The 18,444-nt window shown below is 56.9% G+C and overlaps 3 protein-coding genes across 3 annotated transcripts in view; 2 read left to right on the top strand and 1 right to left on the bottom strand.

Moving 5' to 3' along the window:
• Positions 1-2,616: 2,616 nt before the first annotated feature.
• GTF2F1 (general transcription factor IIF subunit 1) lies at positions 2,617-12,673 on the top strand. Its single transcript, XM_007954448.1, has 13 exons — positions 2,617-2,628; positions 2,710-2,756; positions 4,792-4,864; positions 7,759-7,952; positions 9,412-9,582; positions 10,721-10,905; positions 10,986-11,139; positions 11,221-11,282; positions 11,361-11,480; positions 11,610-11,683; positions 11,762-11,900; positions 12,263-12,380; positions 12,469-12,673. Exons 1-13 carry the CDS (start codon positions 2,617-2,619, stop codon positions 12,671-12,673), a joined length of 1,554 nt encoding a protein of 517 aa, XP_007952639.1.
• A 4,250-nt stretch (positions 12,674-16,923) lies between these two features.
• Positions 16,924-17,491, top strand: PSPN (persephin). Its single transcript, XM_007954489.1, has 2 exons — positions 16,924-17,083; positions 17,169-17,491. Exons 1-2 carry the CDS (start codon positions 16,924-16,926, stop codon positions 17,489-17,491), a joined length of 483 nt encoding a protein of 160 aa, XP_007952680.1.
• Positions 17,492-17,769: 278 nt separating this feature from the next.
• ALKBH7 (alkB homolog 7) overlaps positions 17,770-18,444 on the bottom strand; it is a 4,098-nt gene continuing 3,423 nt past the window's right edge. Inside the window, exons 2-4 of the mRNA XM_007954490.1 lie at positions 18,331-18,438; positions 18,123-18,247; positions 17,770-17,932 (exon numbers count right to left, since the gene is read on the bottom strand). Coding sequence (XP_007952681.1) covers positions 17,770-17,932; positions 18,123-18,247; positions 18,331-18,438 — 396 coding nt within the window. The remainder of the gene's footprint in view (positions 17,933-18,122; positions 18,248-18,330; positions 18,439-18,444) is intronic.

Consider the following 18,444-nt stretch of genomic DNA (forward strand, 5'->3'; position numbering starts at 1 on the left):
AGAGAACCTCCCCATGCCTATTTTTCCTGTCTCATTCCTCACAGCACTGACCGCAGTCAGTACTCATTTTACTGTTCATGGTAAATGGTTTCTTCTTGTTTGTCTCTGCAGCCAGACTCTGCACTCCAAGGGGACAAGGACCATTTCTGTCTTGCTCATCCCTAGATTTCTAGTGCTTGGCGCAGTCCCCAACATATAGTAGTTTGGGGCACAAATGATTTGCACTACATTACTAACCTAAAAAAAAAAAAGGCTAGGGTTCAGGCACAGCCACTGGCACCACAGAAGAAAGGCCTGGCAATCTGCTTCCATAAATAATACAGACAGACCACCGTCAACCCCTCGGAAAGGGATCAGTGCAGGAGACCCTGGAGACAGTGGGAGAACAATGTGGAACAGAACTCAAAATCAAAAAAAAGATCAGGCTGACTGGTCTGATAGAGACTGGTGAAACCTCAGAGTCCATGCCCCTAGTCACCCTTCAGGCCTGGAATTGAACTCACTCCTGGGCTTCCAAGGAGCTCTGGGGGCATAGTTCCTAAGGCACCTGACTGCTAACCAGAAGGCTGGCAGTTCAAACCCACCAGCCACTCCTCTGAAGGAAGGTTGGCCGATCTACTTCCGTAGTGATACTGCCTCGGAAACCCAAAGAGGGGTCACTGTGACTCGGTTCCGACTCGATGGCACATAACAACAACCACCTGTGGCTACCGGCCAAACACCAGACAGACATACAAGATGGAACATTTACACCAGGTAGATACACTCCTTAGAACAATCAACCATGGGAGAACAGAAAGGCAGTATTTGCACAAAGAGATAGCTCAGAGGGCAGAAATGCATAGGAAAGAAAGACATGGGGAAAAGGTAACCACAGGGAGGAAACTGGAAGAGAACTGTTACATTATGGGCTTTGCAATCAATCGTTGTTGTTATGTGCTGTCAAGTCGGACCTGACTCATAGCCATCCCTCCATCAGTTTCTGAGGCAGTATCACTATGGAAGTAGATTGCCCCCTCTTCCTTCCGAGGAGTGGCTGGTGGGTTTGAACAGCCAGCCTTCTGCTTAGCAGTCAAGTGCCTTAGCCACTATGCTACCAGAGCTCCCATTGCAATCAATATCATGAAATAAAATGTGTATGAGCTGCTGCATGGAAAATGAATTTGGTATGTGAACTTTCACCCAAATCAATACATACATACATATATATACATATTTTTCTTGGTGATCTATGTGTGTGTATACACACAGACACATAATAGCCAGGAAACCCTATGGAGCTCTATTCTGTAAAACATGGGGTCACCATGAGTCAGAATCGACTCAACTGCCAACTATTTTTAAGGAATAAATGAAATGTCCAAAGCTACCAGATACATTAATGGAGTTTGCTGTTTATGGTGCCGTTTTTGTATCTTGCTCCCTTTCTCCTTTTGCTTGATCAACTCCTACTCATCCCCCAGGGCCCAGCTTAAATCTCCCCTCTCCCACTTGGAAGCCCTGTTCTCTCCTGGAGCGTCGCATTGTTTGCGACTGTTTCGCCCACTAGACTGTAATCTCTAAGAGGGCAGGGAACTGGTTTGACACATTCTCTGCTGAGTTCCCAGAACTCAGCACATATGCCCCCCGCATGCGCTCAAGTATTTCTACAGGGTCAATGAATTGCTGAGCAGCGAGCATGCGCAGCTGTATGGGGGCGGGTCCACATTTGGATGGTGGGGGATGGGTCCCAGCACCTCTCTTCTACCCACCACAGCCCCCCTTTTCCTCCTCCCAATAAGCCATGACCCCCACGATGTTACCCTTGTCTCGGGGTTTCAGGGGCCTGCCCGTTTGGGGCAGCTTGGACTTGCACAGACCCATCCCGCCAGCGGCCCCAGCGGTGGTCGCGCACCATCCCCACCAAGGCCCTGATCCCGCCTGCCTCCGCTCAACGTCACAAGGGGCCCTGGGTCGACCAGTCTGCCAGATGCGGGGGGGGGGGGCCCGGTATAGGGGCAGGAAATGAACCCCAAACAGGGTCAGGTAGAGCCACCGCAACTCTGCTGGGAAGAATAAGCTTCGGTTGCTATGGTGACGTAGCCTCCTTGGACTCGATTCCGAAGGGAGGTGGCGTAACCACGGAGCTTCTGGGAGCCCGCGAAGAGGGATTGTTCCCTCCCCACCCAGGATTCTCTGCGGTCTTAGCGCTGACGTCAGGGAGGAAGGCGTTCCCACGGGTCAGGATGCAATTAACTACGGTATATACAGGAAAAGACGCAAGGGCGAGCGAAAGAAGACGCTTCATAGGCAGGAATTTGTTCCGTTCGAAGAAAGAAGAGGGACAAATGTGAGTGCGCAGAGAGGCAAGGAAGTAGAGAGGTGGTTGCCACAGCGACGTGGACCGCGGAAGATTTCGCTTCCGGGTTGGGCGGCGGCGCAGCCGTAGACCGGCCAGGAGCCACTTGTCCAGGCGGATGCGACTGCTGAGCGCGGCTTCCGGGTAGAGCGGGGATCGGAGTCGCTGAGCGCTTTGACACCTCGTTCAGGGACAGAGTCCCGAGACTGAGAGGGCAGCTTCCCCGGGCCTGAGGGACGCAGAGGCGAAAAGGAGGAGGCGGACCCAAACTCCTGACCATGGCGGCCCTAGTGAGTATGAGGCGAGGTTGGAGCGTCTTGGCGGCGGCATCGGTAGCTCCTCACTCACCATCTCGCTTTCTCTCTCCGCAGGGCTCCAGCAGCCAGAATGTCACTGAGTATGTTGTCCGAGTTCCCAAGTAAGTCTCTGACCTTATCTCTACCCCTAGAACACGGAACCCGAACTGTCATGAGTTTTAGTTCTACCTGCAGACTGGGAGGGCCTTGAGGGCGGGCTGGTGTTGAGCTGAGGCCTTTCTGGGGGATCAGTGTTTTTGAATGAATGAGTAAGTCGCTGTGTTTGAATGAATGAATGAGTGAATGGATGAGCGAGTACGTTGACACCAAGTTGTCCAGCAGTCGACTCTGTTTCATGGCAAGCCATGTGTGTCAGAGTAGAACTGTGCTCCACCACAGGGTTTTCGGTGACTGATTTCTCAAAAGTAGGTAGCCAGGCCTCTCTTCCGAGGTGCCTCTGGGTAAACTCGAACCTCCAACCTTTCGGTTAGCAGCCGAGTGTGTTATCCATTTGCATCAGCTGGGGTCTTCGAATACATTAGTACACAGCCCAGTTCAGTCTCCTGGCCTAGTGCCCCACACTCTCACTGTAAAGACATAGTCCTTGACCTGCCTCAAACTGGCCAGGCATTCTTTCATTTCCCGGCCTTTGTACATGCTGTTCTCTCTGAAAGAAATTTCTTTTCCCCAACTGTGATTCCACTGTGTGTAATCTTGATGATCCTACAAAAAACCCAGTTCCAGAGTTTTTCCTCTGGGAAGTATTCCTTGATTGCCCTTCCCCACAAGGGCCACGTTCTCTATTAGCACTACATCCTGGGTTCCCCCCAATCTGTTGGTGTAGTTCCTAAGGCACTTGACTGCTAACCAGAAGGCTGGTGATTCAAACCCACCAGCTACTCAGAAGTAAAGTTGGGCAATCTACTTCCGTAGAGATACCGCCTCAGAAACCCAAAGAGGGGTCGCTATGGGTTGAATTGACTTGACAGCAGTGAGTTTCTTTCTTTCTTTTTTTTTTTTTTTTCCTGCTCTATTTTGGCATTTGATTGGGAGAGTACGGGACTGGTTTATCTGACAGACTGGGACACTATGTGGTTTTTTATGGGTCCCCAGCAAGAAGTCCCTGGGTGGTACACATGGTTAATGCTCTTGGGTGCTCCCTGAATAGTTGGAGGGTTGAGTCCACCCAGAGGTACCTCAGAAGAAAGGCCTGAAGATCTACTTCAGAAAACTCAGCCATTGAAAATCCTGTGGAACACAGTTCTGCTGTGACAACATGGGTCCTCATGAGCTGGAACTGACTTGATGATAACTGGTTTGAGGCAGGAAGGAGCACTGGTGGTGTAGTGGTTAAGGCATTTGGCCACTAACCGAAAGGTCAGGTGTTTGAAGCCACTAGCTGCTCTGCAGAAGAAAGACAAGGCAATCTGTTTTCATAAACATTTACAGCCTTAGAAACCCAGCGGGGTCATTGTGAGTCCAGAATCGACTCGATAGCAGTGAGTTTGGTTTTTTTGGTTTGGTGTGAGGCAGTGGTGGCTCAGCGGTAGAATTGCTGCCTTCCACGTGGGAGACTCGGGTTCAGTGCTTGGCCAGCGCACCCCGTGCACAGTCACCACCCGTCCGTCAGCAGAGGTGTGTGTTTTGCTAGGACGCTGCACTAAGAGCTCTGGTGGTGTAGTGCCTAAGGCACTTGACTGTTAACCAGAAGGCTGGCGGTTCAAACCCACCAGCCACTCCTTGGAAGGAAGATGGGGCAACCTACTTCCATGGTGATACTGCCTCGGAAACCCAAAGAGGGGTTGCTGTGAGTCGGGTCCGCCTCAGTGGCACATAACAACAACAACAACAACAACAACAACAAGAAGATGCTGCACTGGTTTCAGCAGAGTTTCTAGGCTAAGATGGACTAGCAAGAAAGGTCTGGCGATTTTCCAAAAATCAGCCAGTCAAAACTCCATGGATCACAACGGTCACCCTGAGGGGGTGGCACATGACTGAGCAATATTTCACTCTGGGTTCACAGGTCGCCCTGAGGTGGGGTCCAAGTCCGCGGCAGCTGACAGCAGGATTGTGTGGAACCAAGGGCTGAGCCGGGGGGTTTTGTTGAGTGAGTGAATGATTGAATGTGCACTGCCTTCTTTTTGCCTGTTCCAGAAACACAACAAAAAAATACAACATCATGGCCTTCAATGCGGCCGACAAAGTCAACTTCGCTGCTTGGAATCAGGTGAGCCCCTAGTATCGCAGGGGTGAGGGAGGGAGAACGGGTGCTGGTCGCTCCGCTGCTCTCCCGGAGTGTAGATCAGGTGAGGACTGAGACGTTGGCCTAGCAGCCAAGCATCCTTGCAGGTAGGACTGGGCAGGCCCTGCAGGAGGCCTTCTCCTTAAAGGAGGGCACTGAGGAATTATGCCTGCTGGTGGGCAGGAAGGGGCTGGGCGGGGATTGCAGCCTACAGACGGCTACAGAGGCCCCTGCAGGCAGAGGGGCCTTTGGGAGCTATTTGGGTTTTGTTTTCTTTTCCCTCCCTTTGGTTGACCTGAAATTACGGTAACCCATGTGTTACGGAATAGAACTACTGCTCCATGGGGCTTTCCAGCACTGATGGGGGCCTGGAGCACACGGAGGTAATAAAGTGGTTGGATTTGGATGTGGTTTCAAGGTGGAGCCCACAGGATTTGTGGATAGACTGGAAATCTGGGGACAAGGAAGAGAAGTCACAGATGGTCCCGCTCACTGAGGAAGTGTCGGTGGTGGTGGCTTTTAGTAACCGTCAAGTCCATTTCAAGTCCTGGTGACCCCATGTGTGCAGAGCAGACCTGCTCCCCAGGATTTTCAAGGCTGTGACCTTTCAGAAGCAGGTCCGCAGGCCTGTGTCCAAGGCACCTCTCGGTGGGTTTGAACCACCAGCTCTTTGGCTAGCAGCTGAGCGCGTAACTGTTGGTGCCACTCAGGGACTCTAGGGAAAGTGGACTTGGGATGGGCATTGTAGATTTCAGCTGCTAGTTAGATACCAAAGAGGAGACGAGCAGGCAGCTGGATGCGTGAGTTGGGTGTTTGGGGCAGGGTGGGCATTCAGGCTGGGACGTGCTCAGCAGGGCATTGGCCGAGGGTCTAGATGGAGCCAGGAACCTCAGGCCCTCCCGTGGCTGTTCGTCTTGTTCGCGGGCACAGTGTCTTTTGAGTATTAACATAGGGCCACATCCAGCTGAGCTGATGAAACTCGGAGAGAGAAAGGGTAACAGTGGCACTGCCCATGCAGACACTGGGCAGGTAGGGGGGTCATTGCCCAAGGCACCCTGTTGCCAGAGAGAGGGCCACTGTCCATTTGAAACCTCGTGGGGCGCCTACCTTCCAGGATCTCCAGCTATACGCCATGTCCAAGCACACACGTTCGTCCTCTCCTGTGTCCTCCTGCAGCTCAGCCTGGCAGCTGAACGGGGGACAGTGTTGGCAAAGCCCTCACCACTCACTGGGGGGCGTGCTCCATCACTCATCCAAGGAGGAGCGCGCGGCACAGTGGCTAAGCGCTCAGCCGCAGTCCGAAAGGTTGGCGTCTCAAACCCACCAGCGGCTCCACGGGAGAAAGACCTGGCAATGTGCTCCTGTAAAGAGGACAGCCTAAAAAACCCTGTGGGGCAGTTCTCCTCTGCCATGTGGGCTTGCTGTGAGTGGCAGTCAGCTGGACAGCGTCCAGCAGCAACAGCCATCACCCAGAAGCTCGCAGGAGCTTCTCCCCGGCCCAGATCACTAGTCACTAAGAGGAAGCCAGTCACCAGTTCCATTTCTCCCCATGGCAACCCCGCATGTGTGGGTCAGAGCAGAACTGTTCCATAGGGTTATCTTGGAAGCAAATTGCCAGGCCTTTCTTCTGCTGTTCCACTGTGTGGATTCAGGCCACCAACCTAAGTTAGTCATTGAGTGCAAACCGTTTTGGACCTTGAGGACCAGCTACAGGTCAGTTGCCATCAAGCTGATGGCGACCCCATATGTGTCAGAGTAGAACTATCCTCTGTAGGGTTGTTAACGACTGAATTTGTGGGAGTAGATCCCAGGCCTTCCTTCCGAGGGCCTGTCGGTGGACTGGACTGTTAGCAGCCGACGGTGTTTGCATCACCAGATACTGCTAAGTTGCCAGGCGACTGGAATTTGGAAAAGCCTAGCCTGTTGCTTGGTTCTACAATCGATGCCAACGGAAGCAGCAGTCAGGACATTAGACGACGTGTAGCATTGGGAAAGTCAACTGCGAAGGAACTGTTTCAGGTGCTGAGGAGCAAGGATATCTCCTTGAGGACTAAGGTGCGCCTGACACAAGCCATGATATTTCCAATCACCTTGTATGCATGTGAGAGCTGGACAATGAATAGGGAAGACCGAAGAAGAGTTGATGCTTTTGAGTCGTGGTGCTGGCGAAGAATGCTGAAAGTACCATGGACTGCTAAAAGAACTAACAGATCTGTCCTGGAGGAAGTGCAGCCAGAATGCTCCTTGGAAGCAAGAATGGCCAGACTTCGTCTCACCTATTTTGGTCATGTTGTCAGAAGGGATCATTCCCTGGAGAAGGATGTCATGCTTGGTAGGGTGGAGGGTCGACGAAAGAGGGGGAGGCCTTCAACGAGATGGATTGATACAGTGGCTGCGATGATGGGCTCGAGTATAGCAGGGATTGTGGGGCTGGTGCGGGATCGGGCAGTGTTTCGTTCTGCTGTGCATGGGGTCGCTATGAGTCGGAAACGACTCGACGGCACTTAACAACAACAACAACAAGCCTGTTATGCCAGCGTCTGCTGCAGAGGAAAAAGTGGGTCAGTTGCAGCAGCGATTTGTTACTGTCTTTGTTCACTGCTACAATGGTCCTATTTCTCTTCTTGTTGTTGAACTTTTAATTTGGAACTAACCAGAAACTTACAAAGAGGTGAAGAATCTGCATATAGCTAGGTTCCGCGTACTGCCCTCCTCAGGTTCCCCGAGTGTTCACATTTCACCCCATTTTCGCCGAGCAGGTAGTAGCGGCCTCGGGTCCGCAGTTCACCTTGACAACAGTGAGGGTTGTTGCCCACGGGACCCAGCCCGGGTCGAGGCCACGCCCCTGAGGCTGTTCTCCCTGGGCCCCTCCCCATCAGGCGCGGCTGGAGCGGGACCTGAGCAACAAGAAGATATACCAGGAGGAGGAGATGCCCGAGTCCGGCGCCGGCAGCGAGTTCAACCGTAAGCTCCGCGAGGAGGCGCGCCGGAAGAAGTACGGCATCGTCCTCAAGGAGTTCCGCGCGGAAGACCAGCCCTGGCTGCTGCGCGTCAACGGCAAGGCGGGCCGGAAGTACGTGGGGCGGGGCCAGGCTAGGGGCCACCCCTGTTCAGCTGCAGACCTTGAGCCGCAGCTTCTGTTTATGGGGGGTGACAGGGCAGGACTGCCATGTCCAGTTTGTTGCCAGTGGTTACGTGGTGTCACGTTGGGTCAGCCTCTCTGTCTGCCTCTCCTGTTTCTGCACGGTTAGTGTAGGCTGCCCCTCAAGTTCTCCCCGTGCTTTAGAAGCACCGCTGGCATTTTGCTCGGCTAGGCGTCATTCTGTTCGTGAGTGCTGGGCTCAGGGCAGACCTTCTGTGGAGCTGAATGTGTTCAGTATAACAATAGCTTCATAGCATGGTTCTGCTGGAAGAGTTAAAAGTCTATTCCAGGCAGTGGATTCGGGGGCTCCTCCAGTGTCCTTGTGTCCGGAAAGTTTGGTTTCCAAGGGTGTTATTTATTGATTTATTCCATGCACCAGGTCAGGAGTGTCTCCACGCTGATCCCCTTCTTCGAGTTGTGCAGCCATTTGCACTCTCTTTTCTGGGTTGCTCCTCCCACAGGAGCATGAGCTTACTACCTCTAAGCTTCCTGTCTGCTGTTGCCAGTGGCTTTTGTCAGTTTGAGCTGAGGGTTTTCTTTTGTGGGTGAGCTGAGTGGATTCTGGTGCCTGGCTCTGAGTGCTGGGATGCAGGAAGCCCCAGTGATGGCTGTGCATGTAAAGGGATGTACAGGGGGGTCAGCGGGGACTCCTGGAGAGGGCGGCTGGCGAGAGTGGTGAGGGGTAGGGGTTCCGTACATGCAGGTGTGCACAGAGCTGTGAAATGGGCCTCGGGCTCCAGGGCCTGTTCCAGTGTGTGGTGGAAGTGTCCGGAGAGTTAGTGGTAAAAGCTCAATGTTAGTGGTCAGTGCCCAGAGGGCTGGAGAAGGCGGGTGAAGGCAGCAGACACCAGGATGTTGGAGAGCCTTGGGCCCGTTGCAGGCAGGTGAGGCTCCTAGACAAAGATGGCTCTGATTCTAGGTGGAAAAGTTTGTGGTGGGGCCGGGAGGAGGCGGGACAGTGTTCCTGGCTCACGGTGACGGCGATCTGGGCTAGCTCTGACTTCAGAGTCTCGTACCTTCCTGTCCCGTTCCCACCCAGCTCCTCAGGCCCTCCCCCCCACGTAGTCCACAGACGCAGTTGGCTCTGGTTCCAGGGTTGTCTCTATAGCTTGGCACCTGCCCAGCTCTGTGTAGCTGTGGGGGCTGGCCCCTCGGCTCTGCAGCTTTGGCAGGCTGGCCCTTGTTCCAGGTGCAGAAGTCGAGGCTCACATGGTTGGAAGGCTGCCCAGGCCTCACAGATTATTTGCACAGAGCTCAGAGTCCTGGGTTTTGCTCCGAGAGGCCATGCGCCTCTGTGGAGGTCACAGGACTGGGGGCGGAAGCAGGACTCTGGGGGCTGATGGAATGGCCCCAGACTCACAGGGCAGGCTGTGACTGCGGCTCTTCATAGGTTCAAGGGTGTGAAGAAGGGGGGCGTGACGGAGAACACATCCTACTACATCTTCACCCAATGCCCCGACGGCGCCTTCGAGGCCTTCCCAGTGCACAACTGGTACAACTTCATGCCGCTGGCCCGGCACCGCACGCTCACGGCCGAGGAGGCTGAGGAGGAGTGGGAGAGGTGAGTGGCCTGCTGGGAGACCAAGGCAGACCTCCCAGACCTCATAGTCCTTACAGTCCACTGGGGAGACAGGCAGGCAGCCAGGCAGCTTCACAGCAGGGCCGGTGTGGGGGCAGCCAGGGTGTCCTGAGAGCCAGAGGCCGCCATGCAGAGTGGAGACCTGCAGTGTGATCCAGCCACGTGGGGTGAGTGCACCTTGGGCCCCCTTGCTTCCCATAGACAGGAATGTGGAATGGAGCAGCCATCAGCGTCTGCAGGGATGGTGTGACATTTGACAGCCTTTTCCTCGGGTAGACAGGCTCCCTGTGCAGAGGTCCTTGGGCAGTGGTACTCAGCGCTCCCCTTCTGTGCAGCAGCCCCCTGCACAGTGGAACAAAACTGCCGGGTCCTTCCCCAGCACCACGATCGGTCGCACATCTGACCCTCGGCATCCGTAGGGCTCTCGCTGGCTCATTTTCGGAAGTCGGGCTTCAGCCTTTCTTGCTAGTCCATCTCATGTGGAAGCTCTGCTGAAACTGGTTCAGCGTCCTAGCAACACGCAGGTCTCCATGGACAGACGGGTGGGGGCTGCGCGTGAGGGGCAACGCAAAAAATGCAACGCACTGCCCTCGAGTCGCATCCGACTCACAGCGAGCCCTCCTTGGGTTTCCGAGGCGGTATCACTAAGGCAGTAGATTGCCCAGTCTTCCTTCCGAGGAGTGGCTGGTGGGTTTGAACCGCCAGCCTTCTGGTTAGCAGTCAAATGCCTTAGGCACTATGCCCCAGAGCTCCCTCTGGCATGAGGTGCGTTGGCCAGGCACTGAACCCGGGTCTCCCGTGTGGAAGGCCAAAAGCAGAAGGGTGTTAATAGGTTTTGGCTAGATTCTGTTATCTGAGTAAGACTCAGTGCAGGGGTTAAGACCCTGGCATTACACCCAGACTTTTTCTTGAGGGTCTTAGGGCTAAGAGTGAACTGGAAGGGGCCCACTCTTCTCCTGGTAGGATGCCAGGGTATTTGGTGCCCCATGCTGGGGTCCTCTGGATGGCGTCTGGTACTTGCCCGCCCTCGGAACCGCCAGGTGAAGGTGCGGCTGGTGGGAAGGCCGGGCCCGAGGGCTCTGAGGGAGGCGCTGAGCCGCACCTGCCGTCCCCGCTGCAGGAGGAACAAGGTCCTGAACCACTTCAGCATCATGCAGCAGCGGCGGCTTAAGGACCAGGACCAGGACGAAGAGGGGGAGGAGAAGGAGAAGCGTGGCCGCAAGAAGGCCAGCGAGCTGCGCATCCACGACCTGGAGGACGACCTGGAGATGTCCTCCGACGACAGCGAGGCCAGCGGCGAGGAGGGTGCGGCCCGGCTGCAGGGTGGGTCGGGGCCCGGCTCGAGCCCCGCCGAGCTACTGCACCTGTTCCTCTCCCCCCTGCAGGCGGCAGGCCCCCCAAGGCCAAGAAGAAGGCGCCGCCAGCGAAGGCGGGCAGGAAGAAGAAGAAAAAGAAAGGGTCGGATGACGAGGCCTTCGAGGACAGCGACGATGGGGACTTTGAGGGCCAGGAGGTAGACTACATGTCTGATGGCTCCAGGTGAGGCAGCGGGCGGCCGCAGGGGCGGCCCCAGCCCGGCTGGGGGGACCCGCTCATCCCCGAGCCCACTCTGTCTCACAGCAGCTCCCAGGACGAGATGGAAGGCAAGCCCAGAGTGACCCAGCAGGAAGAGGGTCCCAAGGGTAGGTGAGGGGCTGTGGGGGGTAGGAATGGGGGGGACACTACTTAGCCTCCCGGAGGCTCACCCCCTGCCCCGTCAGGTGTGGACGAGCAGAGTGAGAGCAGTGAGGAGAGTGAGGAGGAGAAGCCGCCCGAGGAGGACAAGGAGGAGGAGGAGGAAAAGAAGGCCCCGAACCCCCAGGAGAAAAAGCGCAGGAAAGGTGGGATCGCTGCTGGCCTCAGCATTTGAGGCTCAGGTGCACCCTGGCCCTGCTTGTCCGGGATGAGGAGTGAGTGTGGGGTCTCAGCCCAGCCTTTTGTGGTCCTGACCCCTCCCTCCTGCTGTGCAGACAGCAGTGATGAGTCGGACAGCTCAGAGGAAAGTGACATTGACAGTGAGGCCTCCTCAGCCCTCTTCATGGCGGTGAGGCCCAGCCCAGTGGGGACGTGGTGGGGGGGACACGGGCTTCTGCTCAATGACTTACACCCCTGCCTCCAACAGAAGAAGAAGACGCCCCCCAAGAGGGAGCGGAAGCCATCGGGAGGCAGCTCCCGGGGGAACAGCCGGCCCGGCACACCGAGCGCCGAGAGCAGCAGCACCCCGTCCACCCTGCGGGCGGCCGCCAACAAGCTGGAGCAAGGTCCACAGCCATCCGTCCCACCCTGGTCCCCACAGCTGTGCTCTTGTTCTTCCCACTCCATGTCTGGCTCTTAGCCCAGAGGGACCTCTTCCTTGAGGTCACACAGAGTTGGAGGAAAAGGCACGAAGCAGCTGGTACCCCTGCCCAGCGTCCTCACCTCGTGGCATGGGGAGTGTTGTCACCCGTGTGACAAGGACGCTGAGGCTTGGAAGCTAGGTTGCTCGCTGAGGTGGTCGGGAGCACTGAGAGGAGTAGATTCCAGTGCGTGCTGCGGGCTCCAGGCCCCAGCACCTATCATTGCGCGCCGCCTGGCCCGGGCTTCCACCCCTCAGGCAGGCCTCACCCTGACCCTGCTTCCACAGGCAAGCGGACCAGCGACGTGCCCACAGCCAAGCGGCTCCGCATGGACGCCGGGCCCCAGAGCCTGTCCGGGAAGTCCACCCCGCAGCCCCAGTCTGGGAAGTCCACCCCCAGCAGCAGGTAGGTGGGCGAGGGTGGTGGGGCAGGACGGGGGCTGCAAGGTAGGCCCCTGACTCGCACCCACCCACCTCCTGCCCTCCGCTCGCAGTGACGTGCAGGTGACGGAGGACGCCGTGCGCCGCTACCTGACGCGCAAACCCATGACCACCAAGGACCTGCTCAAGAAGTTCCAGACCAAGAAGACGGGGCTGAGCAGCGAGCAGACCGTGAACGTGCTGGCACAGATCCTCAAGCGCCTCAATCCCGAGCGCAAGATGATCAGCGACAAGATGCACTTCTCCCTCAAGGAGTGAGGCGGCCGCCAGAGGGCGCCGCGTGCACGCTCGCTGTCCTGGGGCTGCCGACAGCTCGGCTTGCTCCCTGCACCCAAGCAGTCCCGTTTCATCCATTCTGGAAGAGTCTTTGCCTTCTTTGCTTCCTTACCCTTCTGTCCTCCTTTCTGGCTCCTCCTCCTGGAACTTTAAAAAGCAAAAGAAAACAAAAAAAAACACACAGCCGCCTTGAGTTGTTGCTGGCCCCGGCACCCCCCCGTGTGCGTCAGAGCAGAGCTGGGCTCCACAAGGTTGTCAGTGGTTGCGTTTGCGGAAGTAGACTGCCGGCCTGTCTGCTGCGTTACCTCTGGGCGGACTTGAACCTCTGACCTTTCGGTGAACAACTGGGTATGGTAATGGCAGCACCCAGGGACTCTTGTGGTCCCTTTAAGTGCCTGTTGTTAGGTGCTGTCGAGTGGATTCTGACTCAGCAGCCCCACGTGACAGAGTAAAACTGCCCCACGGGGTTTGCTGGGCTGTAATCTGTACGGGAGCGGGTTGCCAGGTCTGTCTTCCACAGCTGCTGGTGGGTTCAAACAGCCGAGCTTTCTGTTAGCTGAGTGCTGAAACACTGAGCCACCTGCCAGTCCCTCACATTCCCTCCAACTCGTTGCTCCACTGACCACCTGACCTTGCCCCGTAGTGGTGCGTTCTGAGTAATTTCTTCAGCTCACGTTCAGCTCACTGGGCCTCCCGCCTTCACCCTCCGTGTAGCCCTGTGTAGTACCTGTGTTCTGTTGCTCTCTCTGAGTTATCTTTCCTAGAGCAGCCAGTCTGCTTTGATGGTACCGCATCTTCTATTTAGGCTTTTGATGCTGTAAGTTTTTATTTGAAGTCTCTCTTATTTTATATCTTTGTCAGACACGTCTGCCATCCTAAGTTCACGGGGTCTTGTGTCTTCCGACTCTCCTTGGTGACCGTTTCTTGTGGTCCATAGTTTGGGAAGGGGCACCTGGGGTCAGTGAGGGGCCCTCTTGCTGTCAGAATTCTGAGCAAGCCCTTCCAGAATGGTTTGGCCTTTGCTTCTGCCAGGCGCCCCAGGACCACCAACCAGCACTGTTTTCTGTGCAGTTCTCAGCTCGGGCTCTGTCCCTGCGTGGCCTTGCAAACCCAGACCCCTTCATCACCTATGTCAGCAGTCCGGAAACTTTTCATTTCCTCAGTGATGTTTTGGGGGCTTCCCTGATTTTCTTACCAGCTGGTTATACAGTTGATTTGAACAACACAGGTTGGAACTGCACAGTCCACTTAATGCAGATTTGGGGGAAGAAAAAAATCTGGCAGACATGTCCCAGTCATTCAGGATCACCTTTGCCTTCGCTTACGACCTGGGCCCTTCTGTGAGACAGGCACTGACACTAAAGCCAACAGTGGAAGAAGGATTTACTGTATAGAAACATCTTTAGAGAGATGGAAAGACAAGCACCGGGCAGAAATTACGATACGTTTCTGTGAAGTTATATCAAGTGTGCCGGCCTCTCCCCCCTTTCCACTTCCTCCTCTGTAACCCCTGACCCAGCATGAGGAGCCCACCACTTCCTCAGTCTGAACGTGATGACGAGGGTGAAGGCCTTTATGATGGTCCATTTGATGAACTGAATGGTAACCATCCTGCCGTACACTTCATACACTTAGCTATTGTGTGTTTGAGTGTCTTCATGTGAGAATCTAGTGACTTTACGGCAAGAACTGTGTTAATCGACTCTCTGTGGCTGGTTAGGCTTCTGTCAACAGCAAAGTTTTTAGGGAGTCAGGTTACATGTGGATTTCCAACTGCAGGGGGTTCTGTACCCCAAACCTCAGGGTTCGAGGATCCACTGTACATTTCTCTTACCCTGCTTTGCTGGGTGGCATGTAGAGGACGGTTTTTCAAGTTCACGGACAGTGTTGCAGCGGAGCCCTGCCCTGCAAACAGTTTAAGTGCTCTGCTGCCAACTGAAAGGTTGGAGGGTCGAGTCCACCCAGAGGTATGTCGGAAGAAAGGCCTGGTGATCTGAAAACTCCGTCACCGAGAGCCCCGTGGAACAGCTCTACCGTGCCATCCATGAGTTCACGTGCCGAGGGCCGCCTTGATGGGCACTGGGTTGGTGTTCATATTGCTGAAGGTGCTGCATTTGAACCCCAGTTGCGTGTTTTCTGGCTGGGGCAGGATGCTGGGCCTCGTCTCATCCGGGCGGGCAAGCCTTCCCCGCCCTGCTCTGCAGTCCCCTGGCTGCCAAGTGGGAATGCTTGAGATGTCTGGCTAATTCCTAGGAATGTCCCAGGTTGGTCTGGCCTCTGCCCCATCCTTCCGCCCGGCCTTTTTGGGGCAGCGGAAAGGAAGCTCTTGCCCTGCCCTGGTGGATTCATGCCCCCCTCTCCCAGCTGCACAACCAAAAGCAAGCCAGTTACCGTCAGGTGGACACTGACTCCTGGCGCCCCTGCCTGCGTCAGCGTAGAACCCGGCTCTGTAGGGTTTTCAGGGGCTGGTGTTCAGATGCAGACTGTCGGGCCTTTCTCCTGAGGCTGTGGCTTTTCCGCCTGCAGCCGGGCAGTGCTTCCGGTCAGGTCCCAGCTCCGTCTCAGTTACGGGTGACTGAGCACATGACTGCCTCGGTGTCTCCCTTTTGTCGTCTGAAGGTAGCCTGCATAAGGAGTGTGGGTCACAGCCACAGCAAAGCGGTTTAACTTGGCCTGTGCGTGGGTGTGGGTCATCTCCCTCCGGCGTTTGACTAATCCCCACAGCAGTGACCGCCTTGGGATGGGCCTCCTTGCGCCTGCGTCAGATGAGTTCCTGATGCAGAGTGGCTGGGGCAAAGCCCCGTGGCTGCAGTCTCAGTAGCAGCTGCTCAGCTGGCCGCTCAGAGAGTTGCTGGCATGCACGGTGCCCCATCCTACCATCCTACCGTGTACGGGGTGCTTGCCGTCGGGTCGACTCCAGTGTCTGGCAGCCCAGCGTGTGCAGAGCAGAGCTGCCCCATAGGGCTCTCGAGGCCGTGCCCTCAGAAGCAGGTCACCAGGCCTTTCTTCCCAGGCACCCCTTGTAGGCTATTGGTTGAGCGTGTAACTAATGGCACCCCCAGGGATTCCTGGCAGTGTGTTAGACACTTGCTTTTTGCCACTCTCGAGGTGGGGGGTCTTGTTTGAGTTTTACACGAGACCAAGCGGTTTGGGTTTCCTTTGCCTCAACAGCTCTCAGAAGCTCCTTTGTGCCAGCTGCGGTGCTACGTCCTTTCTGTCCTCACCGAAGGAGTCCTGGTGGCACTGGTTAAACGCCTGGCTGCCAACTGGAAAGCTGCTGCTTTGAACTTGCCAGCAGTTCCACAGAAGAAACACCTGGCAATCCGCCCTCACAACGACTACAGCCTGGAGGACCCTCTGGGGCGGGTCTGCTGGCCTGCAGGGTCACCGCAAGTCAGGATCAGCCCCGTGGTGATGAGGAGTCCTCAGCGGACCCTGTGGGGAGGATGACGGCATGCTGGCTCATTTTCCAGGGCGACACAGAGCTAGGCATGGAAGCCACCAGTCTGTGTCACCAGGACCTGCTGCCTCCTCCAGTGGGCTGGTTGTCACCGAGACCCAGTGCTTCCCAGGCCTCCCCTGGGCTGATGCTCTTGGACCCTAGGAGGGTCCCCAGGGTCCCCTCTAGAGACAGGACTCCCCCAGGGATGAGCTTCCTGCCCTGGGCGTCCTGGCCCTTGGCTGTCCCCGAGCCTCTCCCTCTTCCTGTTTTGACACTGGCTGCGCTGGTCCGGAGACAGGCATGATGTCTTAATCCTCCAGCGGGGAGCCTGGTGGGGAGTCCTCTGCTCCCACCTGGCGGCCCCCCTCCCTGGCCACACGGCTGCTGTACCTGGGAGGCCAGGCAGGGGCTCCTGGGCCTCAGCACCCGAGTAGTGGGGAAGGCCTGCATCGTGTGTGTGTGAGGGGGTGTCCCACAGCACCCTCTCTCCCTGCTGCTATCGGGTGGTGGGGCTGGGGTTGCTGGTCACCCGTCCTGGGCTGAGCCCTGGCTGCCGCACCGCCCTCGTAAATCAGGAGGCTGAGGGGGTGTCGGAAACGGGCCTGTGGAATGTCTGGATTCGGGGGGTGTGAGCCCTTAGCTCGTAGCAGCACAGGTGGGTGGGGCAGGATCCGTTGCCTGGGTCCCAAGTCTTGGGGCATGGCAGGGAGGAGTGACACCCCCCCCCCCAGCCCAGACAGGGCCATATATTGAGGGTGTGGGGCTCTGCGCTCAGGACCTGCCTGTCACCATGGCTCTGGTAGGAGTCCTGCTCAGCTGTCTGCTGCCCCTGGGGCTGCTCCTGGACCTCAGCTGGGGCCCTGCTGCTCTGGGGTCCCCAGTGGCGGGGTCTGGAGAGATCTCGGCTGAGCACACAGTGGAGGCTGGAGGGACTCAGAGGCCATGGCTGGGTAAGGACCCCAACTCCCCCGTGTGATCCCCAACTCCTGCCTGTCCAGGCCCTGTCCATTGTCAGCTGCCTCCTCTCCCCTGCAGGTAGCCGCCACCCTCTTGCCCGCCTGCGCCGAGCCCTGGCCAGCCCATGCCAGCTGTGGAGCCTGACCCTGCCAGTGGCCGAACTGGGCCTGGGCTACACCTCCGAGGAGAGGGTCATCTTCCGCTACTGCGCCGGCAGCTGCCCTCGCGGTGCTCACACCCAGCATGGCCTGACACTGGCCCGGCTGCGGGGCCAGGGCCGTGCCTATGGCGGGCCCTGCTGCAGGCCCACCCGCTACGCCGACGTGACCTTCCTCGATGACCGCCACCACTGGCAGCGGCTGGTCCAGCTCTCGGCAGCCGCCTGTAGCTGCAGTGAATAAAACTTCGCACGCTCACTTATTTATTGGAGACTCGGGTGCAGGGAAGAGAAGGGGATGTGGGCTGGGGCTCCAGCAGTTGCCACAATAAAGGAAATGTTCTTTTGCCTGGGGACTGTGTGTTCAGCTGGGCTTGAGACTTGCCACTTCGACTCCCAGTGAGTGGGCAGAGGCTGGGCTTCCCCTGCAGACTCCAGCCCCACAGACAAGGTCGGGTGGTACTTCTCCAGTTTTATTCACAGACCGTGTCCGTGTCAGGTCGGGGGGGGGAAAGTCTGCGGTCAGCAGGCTGCAGGGGGCTGTCCGGGCTCCCCTAACCCCACCTCCTCAGCGGGGGAGCGGCAGATCACAGAGATGCGTCGGCCTCGGGGAATCCGGCGCTCCCCAAAAAAGGAGTCTTCATCTCGAAGGATTTCATGGGAGAAGTCATAGCGGGCCGAGCCCCTGCAAGAGAAAACAGAGGCTGGGACTAGGGATGGGGAAGTGCCTGTACAGTCCCAGGTCCCAGGCCCAGTAGCAAGCTCACAGCACCTGCCCAGTCTGCAGAATGGGCGTAATGGTGGCTGCTGCCAGGACTCTGTGGGTGTCAGACAAGTGCCCTGTTCGGGGTCTGGGGATCCTTGGCTGGCAGTACCTAAGGATGTAGAGGGAACCTGGCTCCAGCAAGAGTTCCAGCCACTCTGCAGGCTCCTGGGTGTGCACCAGTCGCATGACACTAGGGGACAGCAGGGACAGGCCAGCAATGGTGGCTCCGCAGAACTGCAAGGGGGAATAGTGGGATGAGGCCACGGGCCCACACTACACCCCTGCTACAGGGAGCGCCCAGGCTGCAGTTAGCCCACCTTGACGCTGTCCACATGGGGCTTGATGTAGCCCCGCGGCTCCAGGTCCAGCACGTGCACTAGGGGAAGCAAGGCCTGCCCGGGCCCAAAGGCAGCCTCCCGCACGCGCTGCAG

Source organism: Orycteropus afer, unplaced genomic scaffold, assembly GCF_000298275.1.
Source record: "Orycteropus afer afer isolate SDZICR_OR568_19922 unplaced genomic scaffold, OryAfe1.0 scaffold00461, whole genome shotgun sequence".
Lineage (NCBI taxonomy): Eukaryota > Metazoa > Chordata > Mammalia > Tubulidentata > Orycteropodidae > Orycteropus > Orycteropus afer.